Source organism: Aythya ferina (genome assembly GCF_964211825.1).
Source record: "Aythya ferina genome assembly, chromosome: 5".
Classification (NCBI taxonomy): Eukaryota; Metazoa; Chordata; class Aves; order Anseriformes; family Anatidae; genus Aythya; species Aythya ferina.
Window position 1 is genome coordinate 59,207,243 of NC_140301.1, and position 16,470 is coordinate 59,223,712.

General features: G+C 46.2%; 1 protein-coding gene across 4 annotated transcripts in view; it reads right to left on the reverse strand.

The window, feature by feature from the left end:
- Positions 1 to 10,476: 10,476 nt before the first annotated feature.
- Positions 10,477 to 16,470, reverse strand: part of SLC38A6 (solute carrier family 38 member 6) — a 45,676-nt gene continuing 39,682 nt past the window's right edge. For all 4 annotated transcript variants that reach the window (XM_084520448.1, XM_084520450.1, XM_084520449.1 and 1 more), the window contains one exon: positions 10,477 to 15,839. In XM_084520448.1, the coding sequence (XP_084376574.1) occupies positions 15,759 to 15,839 (81 nt within the window). In that variant the 3' untranslated portion in view covers positions 10,477 to 15,758. The remainder of the gene's footprint in view (positions 15,840 to 16,470) is intronic.

A 16,470-nucleotide genomic window follows, 5' to 3' on the forward strand; every position in this document is an offset into this window, starting at 1 on the left:
GTACAAGCATGACTATGTCTAACGTCTCACCAGCTAACCTCAGGTTTTATTATAGCACCCTGCTGCTATCCCAGCAATGTCTTTTGAACAGGCAAAAATATCTCAATCTCCCCACCCAGCCCTAGTCCCCCCAATTTAATGCCACCCTGATAGTTATCTGTACACAGTGCCGTCAGAAGTAGCATCTGCTCCAACAAATTTTCCAGTGGAGCAACCTGCAGGACAATGAACATCATAGGAGTGAGGGCCTCATCCATGCTCAGAGCACACCCCCAGAACTCATGGCACTGCTTTAGTCAACACATTCAAAATGCTGAGGGTTGGTGTTGCTGGAGACCAGTCTCCAGCACCCCAGTATTCGGGACTCCTCTTCATGCTGGTTTAGCCTGCAGTCTCTAACACTGGACACAAAGTAAAAGACACAGGAAAAAAGAAATCAGCTAAACATTTCCCAGCCCTGCAATATTGAAAGATGGGGGGTTCTCTCCCTGTGACAGTTTTAGGCACCACAACATCCACCCACTAGGAGGTGTTCTGCAGTGCCTTGAAGCCTGTTGGAACGGGGTTTTCCTCTTGCTTGCTCTGAGCTTGCCGCTGGGCAGTTTCGTTAGGCAACATCTAGTTCTGCTTTTATGAGATAATAGTGAATAATGGCTCCGTGCTCACTTCTCAGTTACGGAGGGATCAATCCATATCCTCTCCATGGAAGCTTCTTTCCAAGAAGTGCATTAGTCTTTGGGCTGTCCTTTTTTTTTTTTTTGGAAACCTAACGCTGCATTCTGTACAAACATTTTGCTACAGGAGAGAAAGTTCTTGATTTTGGAAGTGTCATTTTAGTACACCCAGCGTAAATGTTTATAAATACATACCTGCACACAGACACAGTGCTTGTCCAAACACATTCAAAGGATACCTAGGTTCTTTCGTGTATTACATACTCAGAGTGAAAATAACCAGCTATATTTAACCCAGATCCAAGCCTAGACTAAATTATTTTAAAGGTCAATTAAAGAACAAAAAATCGTGGTAGTGAAGAGATAAAAAGCTCCCATTCATTTGCCATTCCAAGAGCTTTAACAGAACCAAAGCACAGAATGAGAAATTGCAATTAAGTAGGGTTTTATATAAAAATTGGTGACAACTCCAAGTTCCTGTACCTGCCAAGACCTGAATGCAGATGACTGAATTTGGCCTACAGCAGTTGATGGAAACTCCATCACTCACTGCGCTGATGTAGTTGTTTGGAAACCAACGGCTCTTGGCAGAGAAAACACATTTCAGCTTCTGTTGAATGACTGCACATATGATGAGCAGAAGATGAGATAGGCCAATAGCCGGTGTTCAAATCTGGATTATGTTTTGGCTAGGACTTAAAGTTCAGGTCTGGGGCCAAATGAAGGCTAGAATTTAGCCTGAAATATAATCCTGAAATCACATGGACTCTTCTCCTCAGGTATTGGACTTGGCGGCAGGATCCTAGGGATATTTTCTCCCTTGCAATTGCTGGTCTGCCCATTTGGCAGGCGCGGCTGCGCTTGCTGCATTCCTGTTCTTTGGCCCTGTGTGAGTCAGTTCTGGAAAACTCTTATTAGACCACAACTGGAAAAGAAAAACTAAAAGAAAAAAAATACATATACACACAAAAACCCCAAGCCCAAACCCACAGATCAAATTTGCAAGATGGGTCGGAACCACAAAGCCCAGATTTCCACGCCAGCAGCCTGCATGAGTTCAGCTGGGAGATCCCAGAGCAGATCCCATGAGGGCCACCAGCAGCTGGGGGGGCCATGCAAGGCCAGGACCCGTCCCGAGCCAGAGGGGCCACAGGCGTCCCACGGGGAGAGCAAGCAGGGCCAGCCAAATCCCCCGAGCAGCACCAGGGTTTGTTCTCTGGCTGCCTCCGAAAGCTATTTCCAGAGCTTAACTCAACACCTTCCCTCAACCTCAGAGCACCTCCCAGAGCAAACATAATCACCTCCCAGGTTTGGGCCTTACGCAGAAAGAGATCCATCTGCACAGGAATGATATTTAGCACGGGTCACAGTTTAAAATGCCATCAAAAATACCTGGAAGGGCAGTCATGGTTCGGCTCTGCCATCAGCAGTGAGGTGAGGACACCTCGGTGTGTCTGCTGAGGTAGGGGTGTGACGTGCACCAGAAGATTTGTGCAATAAGCAGGAACAACAGCCTGGCTGCACTCCTCGCCATTTCTTAACGTCTGCACTCCTTGCCATTTCCACACACTGGGAACCCGTTTGAAAAGCAGCGATGGAAATCTTGGAAAGCGAATCGAAGCGAAGAAAAGCCCTTGGTGTAATTTTACAGCGTGTGAAAGACTTAAAGCAAGAAACACAACCAGATGCCACAAGGAAACTACTTCCAATTAGTTCTGCTTTGTGTTATACCTACTGATGAAAAATAAAAACAAATTCATTCTGTCAACAGCTCTATCTATAGCATAATCCTTAAATGAACTCATCCGTCAAACTGGTCTCCTCTGGCAAAACACATTACAATCCCTGTTTCTCAGCTGTGTGAATCAATCATCTGTTTCCCAAACCCATTGGTCAACATCTTAGAAACCCAATATATTTTTATTGCGCTAAACAAGCCAGTTGCAGGGCACCAACCTCACCACACCACCGATGTACAAAGTGTCCGTCTACTAGCAAACTTGGCGATTTCGGGGGAGCTGTTTCCCTGTCAAGGTTATAGGGTGAACGCACTGACCCAAAACGAGCAAACCTCGGCCATCCTGCCCCAGCAGTGTGGTCAGGCTGTGCTGCTGCTCACGGCTGGATGAGGTGAGAGATCACCAAAGAACAGACTGGATTTTCTTCTGGGTGGAGAGTTCAGATAGTGATGTTTGAAAGGGCATAGTTAGACTCTTTAGAAGATTTTAAGACAAAGCTAATGGTTCGCATTGAAGGGTAAGAAGTTACAGCTACAGTCACGAACCTCAAAGTCCTGATTCCCACCAAGACTCACTCGTGCTGCAAGCAGAGGTGTGCAGTTGATGCTTTGGGCTTCACTGCATCAGCTGATAGAAAATCTACCAAAAGTGTGATGACAACCTGGGAGTTTCTTGCAGATGTGTTAGCTCAGACAGGCAAACTACAGCAGCAGTTTTACCTGAGGCCACTTCATAGAAGTTTATTACTTAGTTGTATTTTAACTGTTAAATTGACAACCATTATGAGTGTCACTAGGGAATCCCTCAAAATAATCTACAACACAGTTACCAGGACCTGGCTGATCTCAGTGCTAGGCCTGGGAGCCAGAGAAGGAGGGAGAGAGGAATTCATCTGAGCTGAAACCAAGGTCAGCTTTCCTGAGGACCTAAGCCATGGCTCCTGGACACTCATGTACTGGGGACATGGGGAATTCTGTCAGCTTAATGGCTCCAGCACCAACATCCTTGGGAGGAATGAAAAGTTGCCAGCAGGACTGGCTAAAAAAACAAAGCAAATGAGACACCTTTCACTGGAGGGTCAAATAATCCCAAACACACTGTGAAATCCACCCATGGAAAACCATCTGGTGTTCATCTTCCCTAAACCCAAACATGGCCACCCCAAATCCCCAGGCATCCCAAGGGGAAACAGCCTCAGCCAGAAGAACCACAGGGATGGACACACAGACATGGACACAGCCCTGTGCGCAGCAGGAGGGATGCATCTAGCTCTGCTCAGAGCTCACTCCCTTCTTCATCGAAGGACCTGCTGCAATCCCCTGCCCCGTACCATGGATTGAGGCCATCCTCCCCTCTTGCTTTCACCAGCTCATCATTCAAATGCTTGTCTTTAAATGAAGCTGAAAGAGGCATTACAGCATGGCCAAATCCAAGCGCTCGAACCCATGAGTCAGCCCCACACCCTGTTCATGAGCTGGCGTTGAACACCACGGGGGTTTTCACGATGCACTGAACACGCCTTTGCTTCGCTTTTGTATGTCCAAGGTCTGCTCTACAGCAACAAAAAGTAGAAGAATTTTTCTTTTCAAAGGTGTCCACCAGCATGAGATTAGAGCCTAAAGCTTCTGCCCGAACATCAGGTACTGCTCATTCATACTGTGCCACTAATTAATATTGAGCAGGTACTTGAATTTTGAATGGACAACAATCTGTTGCACTCAAAGAAAAGACAAGAGGACGTCTTATGAGCACACAGCTGTGCTCCTGGCTAGGAGTAGAGCTCTGCAGTGCCTGGCCAAGCCAGGGCATGGCTTTGGGGAGCACCCACCGGGGCCTGGAGCTGTGCCCCACACATTTCCCCCTGCTCAGCTCCCTAAACACCAATGGAGGGCTCAGGGCTCACCCCAGCAGGACGTGGGCCACCCCGCTGCAGACCCCTGACCCCACCATTGGGATATTTGCACTCCTGCTCGTCACACACCACCACCTCGGGGAGCTGCCCCAAACACTCATGCCCTTCACCTCACCGGAGCCGCTGCTCACCCCCAGCACCACACCACGCTATAAATATCCCTCCCAACCCCTCCTCATCTACTGAGCCCCTGGCACCCCGGGGCAGGGAGCAGCCTTGGGGCCACCACCTGCTTCGCCCACCCCATGGGACGGCGCGGCCGCCCTGATCCTCGGGAGCCGGGACATCCCGGCCGGCTCTCCCCGAGGCACCGGCAGATTAGCGGCTCTATTTTTCAAGCTGCCCCTCTCTCACCCCCTCCAGCTTTCATTCAACTCGCAGGAATTTAAGGCAACTTGGCAGGGCAGGCAGGGTCTATATATAAACCCTGGTGGCCATCTCATCAAGCAAAACCCGATGAGCAAATGGCCTCTGTACCTGGAATGTGGTTTTGTGCAAGTGACAGGTCAGCAAAGCAGCTGACATCTTTCCTTGCAGCACAATGGGGATAGCAGGGATGCCATCAGCACTATTTTTTTCCTACCCTGCTGTGCACTAAAAAATTTATTCTAAGAACATTAGGGAGCAGGGCAGTAAAAATAGATCTGCAGGTTCAGCAAATGGCTCTCTCCACTCCTTGCGCTTCAACCTTTTTTGCAGAGAACAGGAGCAAAAAGGGTTGCGCTGCTCTGTTGAACTCTGTGTTTGCTCGGCAGTTCCCGGTAATGACACCGCTGTTTTCTGGGTTCATTTAAAAATGCTTCCAGCAACCTGGGCATTCTTGTGGTTCCAGTTAAAACACTGTTGGCATTAACCACATGGTAAAGAAACTTGGAAATAAGGGTGACCTCGATCCAAGCTCTCTTGCCAGGCTGGGAGCAGCCTGCAGAGCCATCCTGTGTGCACGCAACATGAATGTCTCAGGGGGCTGCCGTGGCCAAATTTGCCTGGCCCCCAGAGACATGACAGTGGTCAGATCATCTCAGAGTTAAGGCTGGTGGAGACATTTCCATGGAGCAGCCTGGGAAGTGCCACGACAGCACTGGGAGGCAGCTCCTGCTTGTCCCAGCTCTGCGGGTGAGTTGCCTGTGGAGAGGTGAGCGTGTTTACAGCCAAATCATAAGTTGCTGAGTGCAGGCTTTGACTTTGGGCTCTCCTCTGGTTTCCTTGTAGGCAGAGGATGAGGACACGAGATGGACCACCACAGCAGGACCATCTCTGGGGTGAGGGCAGAGCAGGCAACCATGCATGCGGGGAGGCGCAGGCTGCCAAGCCTCGGGGCAGCAGGGCTGATGTCCCCATCCTCACCCCACAGCCCCCCTGCACAGCAGGGCTGGTGCCTTGTGCTTTCAAACACATCCCCCAAAGCTAACGACGGCCTGGGGTTGGGCCATGGGATCTCTCTAAGGAGCTGTTTTGGGGGTAGATGATGCCAGTTTGACTAAGCTGAAACATCTGGCGTCAGCACACTCGGTGTCCCCTCCAGGCACCCAGCAGGGAGCGGCACGGAGCTGTGCACCATGCTCCCATCGAGCACAGCCCGAGCCCTCGAGCAGGGCGCTCCAGTCCCCGTCCCCACAGCAGGGACACCCAGCACAGCATGGGGGGGCACTGTCCCTAGCTTCCCACCACAGATGTCACTCCAGGACCAGCCTGGCTGTGCTAAAGACCAGCAAAGGGAGCCCCTGTGAACCTCTCTGGCTCCAGCTAAACCCAGCTTGGCTTCAGCTAGCTCTTGGGTCTTAATTAAGGTTTCCAAGCTACAGCAGCCACAAGGCTGGAAGACAAACATGCAGATGGCCTCCTACTTGCCCCCTCACCAGCTGGTGTTAAAGGCTTGAGGGATGATGCACTTCTTTGGTGGATTTACACTAGTGAGACCCTATGTGTTGGTGGCTCATGGCCACGGGTAGTCCAGGGCAGAAATTCCTGCTAAAAGAACCACCCCACCACCCTACTCCCAACCCCTGAAATTTGCGGGCACATCCAAGTGATTAAAGGGATGGATCCTGAAGATTCAGCTTTCATTAAAGCCCTTGGTATTTAGGCTCCTGACCATGACAGAACAGGGGACCAACCCACAGGTATACCTGTCACCCTCTGGTGCTGGGCAGCATGGGACAACCAAGGGCTGTCAACTCCTTGGGGTCCCCAGCAAAACCTCACCTGTTTGTAGAGGCAGCGTCCGCGGGGCTCTGCTTTTTAGATCTTCCCAGTTAAGCGAGATCCTTCTGCAACACAAGAAGTGACTTCAGCGCTCTGCTTCTCAAGAGCTCGTTTAACAGCATGCTGTGGGGATTAGGGGGACGACAAGGAATTTTAATAGAAGGGAAGCACTTTATAACTCACTTCCAAGTTGATTTGTACAGCCAAAGCTGCTTTGTTATTCTTTCACAGGGGAAAGATCCCAAGAGCAAACACCTTCAAAGGAGCAATCCAATTCTCCTTGAAGGCAGGAGAGGCAAACCCTGCAAGTCAAAGCAAGGGCTGAAACGTGTCCAGAATCCCCAAGCCCCTCGAGATCTCCATTTGTCAGATTGCTGCAGCATCCCCTGAGTCTCAGAAGCTGAAGCCTCATGGGTGACGCTGAGTTATCAAAACACCGATGTAGGTGGAATTTTTTAAGCCTAGAGCAACACTGTGCTTAGGATCACATCTTTAAAAGACTCTTTTCTTGGTGCTAAGGTTCATTTCAAAAGGGGAGATTTCTCTCCTGGGACTTCTAAAGCCCTTGTGTTTGCACTGCACCCTCACACAGGGACCAGGGGTGGTGGGGAAGCACCCAAACTAGGACTTGGCTTGGGTTTGGACAAATATAGACAAGAAATGGCAAATGTGAGGCCCCTGCCCCAGCAGGCTGGCCTGGGTGGCTGAAGGGAAGTCGAATATCAACCTTCAGAATACCAAAATTTGGCGGCAGAGGGATCCATTTGTGATTTTCATGTATTTCCAGCCTGAGGCTTTGCATCCCTCAGGCAAGCGTCATTCCTTGGCTTTCAACCCACCGAACTGAACCATCAGATTAAGGAATGACAAGACAGACGACATTTACTAACATTTGGCAGCCAGGCTGAGACAACGTCTCTCCACCACCGTTCGAGTAATCTCCCCTTGGAAAAGGCCCAGATGAGTGTTCCCGCTGCTCAGATGGTTCCAGAAGAAACGACTTGTAAACAGCGGTAGAAACCATGCCAGGAAATACCAAAAGAAAAAACCATGCCGATTCAACAACGATTTCGGAGCCGGCTCCAGCAGTGATGTTCTGACGAGCATTAAACACAGCCATCGCTGCGCAGCTCCTGGGGACAGCCTCATGCAAGGGGCCTGCTCGCCTCAGCGGCCATTTGCAGTCGCCTCCACCCTTGGCCCCTTCCAATACTGATGAAACGCACAGTGCCATGGCAATGCCTCGGTCCTCAGCACCCAACAAATGTGCCAGGGCCTGATTTTGAGAACCACAGCCCATGGGCGGGTATCTACCTCTGCCTTTCCTCATTGTCAGTGCCCTGCACATGGCGGTCTGTGAGCAGGGCCTGGCTGTGCTGCAGCGCTCCTGGGGAAAGGCAGATGGATCAACATCCTGGGGATAAATACCACGTAAACTCATTGAGAGAAATCTGCCCTGTGGCCCTGTACCCCAACATATATGCAGCATCAAAAAGGCAGGAAAGGCCACAATTCCCCCCAGAGCCTGGGTGGAGGAAGGCACTTAGGGAAGTGTTGCAGCTCAGGTGCTTTCTAGCAGCCACAGCTCCCTCTCTTTGAGACAAGTGGCTTCCAGAAAGATCTCACATCGGCAACCATCACCTCCCACATGGGACTTCTGCAGTCCTACAGCTCTCCATACACCTGAGCTCCAAGCCTGAAGGACTTGGCCAGCACCTGGCTAGGGAACAATAGAGGAGATTCCCCTGCATCTCTACCTAAAACTTGGGGTTGAGGAGCCCCCCCAGACAGGCTCCTGTGACTGCACAACAACCGGCAATTAAAGAAGTTAGCCTCCACACCACCAAGATGGGGCTTAAGAGGGACACTTCGCACAGATGTTGTCCAGACTGCCTCTGTCTCCGTGCTCGGTGTTCACCGACACGAGGCCGGACTGCTGAGTCTGTCACATAGGCCAGGCCTTTCAAATGTTAGATCTGAAGGATCAAATAACAATTTATGCATTTGGAAAAAGAGAGGTGAACCGCAGACAATAAAAAGCATGGATTCAGTCATTTCTCTCTTTGAAAGCGGTGGAAGTTGTTCATCAAAATCCCCAAGCAAAAATCTCACTACACGTCCTGTGAGCTATCCCCACTGCCAGATCCATACAAAGCTGTAAAATACACAGGCTACTTGTGTATTTTCCTGCAGGGAGATCCACAGCCACAGGCTGCACAAACCCAGCTGGAGAAACACTGCGTTAAAGCCCCGCTTCTGGACCAAGGTTCAAAATGAAACAGCAGAGCAGAGCTTGAGGAGGTGAGAATAGGGCCCGAGGTTTTCCTGGTCATCTGCTCCAGGTTCTGTGCTGTGATCAGCACGTCCTAGGTCCCTTATAGGTCCCCACGTGTAAATCCTGTAACCAAGCAGAGCTGCCTGGGAGGATGGCTGGCAGCTCTCCCTGCACGCCTGGAAGGAGCAGCCTCCAGCAACCACCCAGCTTCCAGACCTCTCAGCTCTCCTCCAGCCAGACCCACGATTTGCTGCATGACAAAACGGAGCGATCATTTCCACCCTGGTCTCCAGAAAGGTAGTTCTGCAACCCAGGCTGATTAGCTACCACACCAACCTCCTGTTCTTCGTATAAATCTAGTGCCTTTGATTACATCATGGCAGAAAACTGAAATATAACTCAGATGGTTAAGGCATTAATGGCTGCACTGTAAAGACTCAACAATGCAAACCTTCCCAAAATGAACTGTCTTGACCTTCACCATGCTGACAATAAAAGTGTGACATCATGTGCAAACGAGCTTTAAATTTAAACCAGGTGCAGCGAGCTGCCTGGCGTCTTAGGGCTGCTGTGTAAACCACTAACATGCGAGCAGCTATGCTGGAGGCAAGTGAAATGCCAAGCCCGGACAGGACCCACTCAGCAACAGAAACAGGTATAAGCAGCTGTTGTGGTGCAGGACAAAATAAAGCATTGCACTTGAAAAACGCAGCTCTGGGGCTATTTGGTACCAATTCTAGTTGGGGCAAATGTTATTAAGTAAACACAAATTTGCTGATGCTCATTTCCATGTGACGAGCACACTCGCATTCATACAGCTCTGGAATTGAGCCAGTAGTACAGTGATGAGGTTTGTCCATTTTTCTCTCCTATTCAGTTCACGACTCCCTTAGACTTTGCAGGGTGCTTGGGGTTGTGCTCGCAGCTTGTCAGCCTGGACAGCAATCAGAGAGCTCTGTGATTTACAGCCCCAAAGCAGGGCCCTGCCCCAGAGCCCTTCCAGCACAGCCACCACCCCTCTTGCTACCGCTCCTTAGAGAAATGTTCTGCCTTTGCCAACCACCCCTCACCTTGCCACACAAAAAGGCTTTTCCAGTGCAGGTTTCCACGAGCAGTTTTCCAGTTTTCCACCTGCTTTGCCCTGCCCAGCTCCCACCATCCACGCCTGGAGGCAGTGCTGGCACAGGGCACACTGTATGGCTGTGGCTGCTCACATCTTTTCTGCTGGTTCTCATTTCACAGGAGCAAAGCAGAGTCAGGGTTGCTATGGCTGAAACCAATACCTGTGAGGAAGCCTACTGCATTTCTCTCACCCTTTACATTTTGGAGAGCATAGCTCAAACTCTGCTGAGAGCTGACAGGTCCTGGAGGATCAATGAGCAGCAGCCTCCTGGAGCACGTCTCACATTCATTGCAAGCTGGGTGCTGCAAGATATCAGCACTCAGAGAGGGGATCACACAAGATTACACGGGAGAACACACCAAACGAGGCACTGCTGGAATGATTTTAAGGAAATCTCCCTGCCCTGGCTAGAGAAATGTTACAGCCTGAGCTGGGGCTAACAGCAACACTTCAGGAACCGAGGGCAGAGAACCCAGCACTGGGTTTGCTTTGCTAAGTGGGCAGGCTACACACATGGCACAGGGAAGGAAAGATGACAAACAAATGAGTTATGCAAATACTGTTCTTTATTTTCTGCTTTTTCGGAACATACCCCAGCTGTTCCACAGGGAATTCAGAATAGGAAACATGTTGCACAACACACAGGTCAGACATCAGCTAGGCATTTTTTACATACAGATGATTATTTTCTATTTTCAACAGAATTTCAGCTCCACATTAAGCACGGTTGAATGAGCACAACTGAAAAAACAAACACAAAAAACATCACCACAAACTGTGGAAGTTAGGCAGCTCTTTTTTAACACTGAAAACTTTCTGCCACTGGCAGTCATTAGGCAGTGATGTGCCGCAAGGTTTTTCAGTACGCAGAACAACTATAATGAATGCTTTCAACATTGAAGTCAACTGTAAAACAACAATTTTGGGCTAAGTGTTAAATCTAATTAGGAAAGGAGTTCTGCAGCAATCAATGTTACTTTAGCTCCTGGTCTGATTGGAAGTTGAATCTCTGAGAGCACATTAGGATGCCCACTACAGAGGTAACACTAATCTCCATCTCCGTAGGGACATTTGGAAACAACTTGATTATCTTCAAGCATTTGCAAGCGATGCAGTGGTAAAACGTCCATCCCTTTCTATTGTTTATACAATTATCAATGTAAGCCAAATAAAGATCCCAGGCTGCTGAATTAGCAGGATTCAGAATTTTGAACCTCACTTTGGCTCAGTAAGAGCTGAGGAGCTGGCTTACGAGAAAGGTACACATCTGCATTGATGGCGAAGCAATTAATTGTACCCAAAACAGGCACGATTCTGTCCTCATGTATCCTATGTAATACTGAAAGAGCACCAGCAGATGCTAATGAAAATACTTCATGTTCTTTACAATTAATCCTAAAATTAATTTTAGGAATTTATTTTAAATGAGACTGGAACACATTTGGAGTACTGACTTCCAGATCCACACCAAAGTGATAATTTGTGCAGCACCAGTAACACAGTAATGAAGTACAAGCCCATATCCTCTCTCATGGAAACAATGTGTTTACAAGCTGGGTAGGATTTAGCACTTGCCCTAGCAGCTCACTTGGACCATCACGTTTTCGTCCTCATTAGGAGGATTGCAGGGGCAGGAAATACAGCACCTTGAGTACGCTCCGTGTGACAAAAATGATTTAAGAACTCCAGATCAGCACAGGCTTCCCGTTACAAAGTTAAGATGTCTCCATGTTCCAAAAAAAGAAATTCTTACAAGGACAGACATGACGGGCACACACCAAAAAGCCCTGCCTGCATCTAGTCCTGGCCTTTGGCAATGACCCCCTGTGGACACCTAGTGAAAACCAGAGCCACAAGGCATGACTAAAGGCAGACCTTTCACCCACACTGCACTCCCCATAATAACCATGTGGAGTGCTCAACTAATGGCACGTTCCTGCCCAGTGCCACAGAACTGGCATTAATGCAAAACTGAAATGGAGGGGAAGGGGAAAGGAGCGACGGAGAGAGGGCAGGATGGCTTCAGTGTCTCAGTTTTCACTACACAGGGCCATGAGAGAATTTTAAACAAACTTACTGCAATGAAAATGAGTATTAAGATGCAAACTGGTTAGAAACATGGGAGTAAAACACAAGTGTTTGTCACAATACAAAGACAGGTTAAGAACACTCTTGTTTAGCAGCGCTCATTTCTGTAATACTGTTGACACACCTTCCACATCCAGCTTATAACAGTCTATCTGAAGTGTGAGCAGCTTTTAAACTGGCAAGGTATCGAAATAGGAGAGCGAGTGAAAACAAATCAAAGGCTACCAAATAATTTTCATCTCTACATTGTTCTTCTTGTTCAGCTGGGGAAAGGCAACTTTGCCAAGTGAGTTCAGAAATGGTAGCTACAGATAATAAAGTAGAACCACTAAAATTTAGAAATGTGGAAATATAGCCAAAAAAAGTCTGTACACAAGAAGAAAAATATATTTAGCAGCACATGAGTTAGCAGAAAGCTCCAGAGTGGGTATACATTTAGCTCAAAAAACCTCATGCTTGTGTACAACTGTAGTGAAAGCCTTACACAGCCATAATGAACAGAAGACAGAGAGAGATTCAGAGGTTAAAAATAGTTACTCTGTTTTTTCATAGCGGAAAATGCTTGCACCTTTTTCGAAGTCCTTTCTCTTTCTGCCCCTCTCCCCACATTTTAAGTTACATATCATCCAAGCTTCTTAAAAGCAGCAGTATTTCCAGCTCTTTTCAAGTAGAAGATAACACGCATTCTGCACAGCAATGTGCTCCTATCCTTCCTGCACTGCAGTCAAAATGTAATAACAGAGCTCCAGCAGAGGTGCAAATTGCTTCCCTTCATCCTCACGGTGTATTAACTTCACACACTGGTATTCATCATTCCAGAGCCTACCTACCAGGACAGTTAGCTAGTAGCCAGGCTTGTGTACCCATGGATTAAAAACGATCATGTAGTGATTTCCATAGCGTTACAGGGATCAACTGTAAAACTGACACCTTATTTCAGGTATTCTGTGAGTCCCCGTTTTTTAACAAGATGCACACAAACCCAGCTGTCTATGTATGAGCAGAGGATTGCAGTGCAAGGCAAGACTCAGCTTTTTCAGGGGCAGAAAGTAAGAGCAAAGGCTTAACAAAACTTTGTCAACTTTCAGCACCTTCACAGATGATATAAATCTTCTTTGTTAAGTCCTGCTGTTTAGAGTTTAAAATAAAGTGCCTGCAATGATGTCTAACAACTTCCACTTGCTACATGAGCATATAATAAATGAGAAACAATTTCCATAAAACCTCCCAATTCTAAGAAATATTCCTCCTAATTCCTAGTGTCTGGAAAAAAAAAGTAATCTATACTTCATTGACACGTCTCCTGTTTCCTAAAAAGTTTTGGTTCAGTCAGAAAATAATTTCTTGATCTACTGCTATCATTGATTTCTCAAGATACACTTTAATAAAGTAGATTTTTAGCTTCTTACACTGCTGCCAGGGATACCCAGCGTGGCTGAACCCCTATAGTTCACCCCTATAGTGAACCCCAAAGCCTGTCATCAGCAATTACAGGGTAGCCACAGCCAGTAAGGTGGCTATACCTGGTTATGCAGAGTTGAAAAAGAATTGCAAGAACAAAGGCAAGCTGTAGAGCCTCTGTCCCTAATACTCACACAACGTTGAGAAGCTGTCTGATTGACCCCTCGATCCCAGGAGGCCAGAGACCTCTCAAGTTGGAGGCATGCTCTGCATACACAGCTTGCTTCAGGAGGTCAAGTATGAGATTTCTGAGAAAAATATTCTCATCTAACAGCTGCTGCTGCTCAAAAAGGCAGTCCCACTCCCTCTACCCGCTTGAGCCACCACCAGTGCTGATGCTGTAGAAGTAGCTGTGACCTTCTGGCCAAGAGTGAACACGCTGTTTCTGGTAGTGACAAACTCTTCGATGGCTCACCTTGCATCGTGAGACCTCTTCTAGAAGCTCTGTGATAAAAATGACTGCAATCTTTTCCAGAATATAGCGTACCAATTCCTACAGAATGGGGATTCTAACAAAACTTCTGAGTTAGTGCCTGTGCCTCACCACTCAAGTCTATTTCTGTATTAAACTCCTAAGTAGAAGAAAATTCCCCAGGCACAAAGGATTCCTGAAGCAGTACCAAGCTGCACAACCAACACCACCTGGGTGCCTTCAGGCCATCTATCAGAAGTGAAATCCTGAGAGCTGAGTGATCTGTTTGCACTGCGGCTCAATAGCACAGACCCGCTGCTAAGAAGTTAGGAATGCCATTTTACTGGGGCATCTTCCCTATTCCAAATGATAAAACATACATCAACATATAAACAGAATTGTTTCAGCAGGATTTTCTAGCTAGAGAAAGGTGCACTAGCTGTGCACTTTACGGACAGAAAAAAAATATATAAATAGCACTTACTAGCTGCTTCCAAATGACATAGATAAATTACTTTGCTATGTTTTGTTTGTGTCTTATACCAATTCTCAGATGTAGAAGTGCTAACCTAAATTAAAAGAAATACTGCATCTGGAAATAATGAAGAACTTTCCCACTCTCTAAATCAAGCCATTTGAGTCTGAGGTCTAATTTCTTAACTTTACACAAGCCATTCCTGTGGAGGCTTAACTTCTTTAGGGCACACAGTCTCTAAAGAGATTAGGGTATTTTAAAGCCATCCTATTCCATCTGATAGTAACAAATTTAAGAAGGTTTACCATGATGTTAGTAGAATGAAAGCAGTGGAATATATGAGGAACTTTTGTGGTGGGCACCCAATACCACACATGACAGAGCCCAGTTGGTGTTGAAAATTGCAGTCACATTCCATTTAGGCCAAGAAAGAATTACAGAAGGCTACATTAAAGTTTAGAGATCTGGGGTAAAACTAAGGTTCCATAAACGTAAAATTTCCTTTGACTTTGACACAGGCAGAATTTCACATTTCAAGCCCAAACCTCCTCTGACACACAGCAGTAAATAACATTTAGATATGTTCTATTTCAAACATGAAACACTAGTAGAAATGGGAGTAAGAGAGAAAAAGAAACATTTTCCACCATCAGGAATACTGAGGTAAATTGAATAACATTCAAAAGCAGACATTAATTGAAAGATATCTATTTTTAACTTGAAAATTGAGACTTTTGAGACTTCCTAATGCTACTAAAACCTATTAAGCTAGACGGGAAAAAGCATCTAATTTAAAAATTACTTCAATAAGATTCAAGTACACAGAGGTATAAAACTGTATTCAAGAAAACAATTACCACGATGTGCCCATTAAACTGGGCTAAGGTTCTTGGGTTTCTGAATCCATATTTGGATAAATTAGGGTAAACATTTGGAATCAGGAAGTTCTTAATATGAACTGGCTGAAGTTTTGGAAATTATTCAAGCAACAGAAGTCTTTCACTGTTAGGATAATGTGTGGCATGTACATCATGATTGATATAAAATCTGTCCATATCATTCTCTCTAAAAGAAAAGTTATTTCAAGGTTCTGCTTTTGTTCACCATGTGCGCTAAACTGTTTTTGCATTGCAGAAATTCTCAAGAGATCTTTTTACCTGTCATGATTGCATCATTAAAAACTAATATTTTAGAATGGCAAAGACTTATTGTGCAATAACTGGAGAGTTCCTTCTCAAGATTAAAGAAGGAACATTACTAATGGACTAAAAAAAGAGGATTATTTCTTCGACAGTGATTTCTTTGGGATGTTCAACATTCATTTCAGTAGTTTTGACATATCTCTGGTTCTTGATGTCCTCCTGAAGCCCACTTCAGACAGTAACAATATGCTGTTACTGATTAATCCAATTGAAAATTATTAGAACTAAACTGAGAAGACCAACACAAATGCCAAAAATAACCAGTGCACATGCCTGTGAAGAAAGAAAGAGAAAAATTAATGTTTTACTGAAGAAAGCATTTTACATTTCTAAAGCATTTTACATTTCTAAAGCTTATGACTGATGATGAAAAAACCTGTAAGGACAGGTCTTTTCAAATAATTTTTTTATGCTGCAATCATTCAGTCTTCAAATACAAGGTGTCTGCTTAGGGTAAAATGGAACTAAGTCTGCTCTGAGACAGTTTCACTTGAAACTCCCAGAACAGTTTAGTTTGCTCACAGTATCAGTATGAAAACTGCATAGATGGACCTGTTTGCAAACAAAACAAAACAAACAAACAAACAAAACAAACAAACAAACATATTTAGCCCTTTAGAGCTCTGAACGAGTTAAGAAACTGAATTTGTATTTTACCAAAATTTAAATGACAATGGATTCTTTATTTCTGAACAGCCAGTTCACCATAAGAAAACCACAGTTCAAAACAGATTGTGAATTTCTAACAAGGCCCCAGTTTTTTTGTAACTAATCAAGACTTTAAATGGTCAGAAGAGCCTCATCACAAGATTTTCTTCCAGGTTCTCTATTTTATCAACACAAGAGCAGCCCTGTGAATCATAGGAGTATCAGATAGTCTACATATAAGCAGTTTGTTGGCATT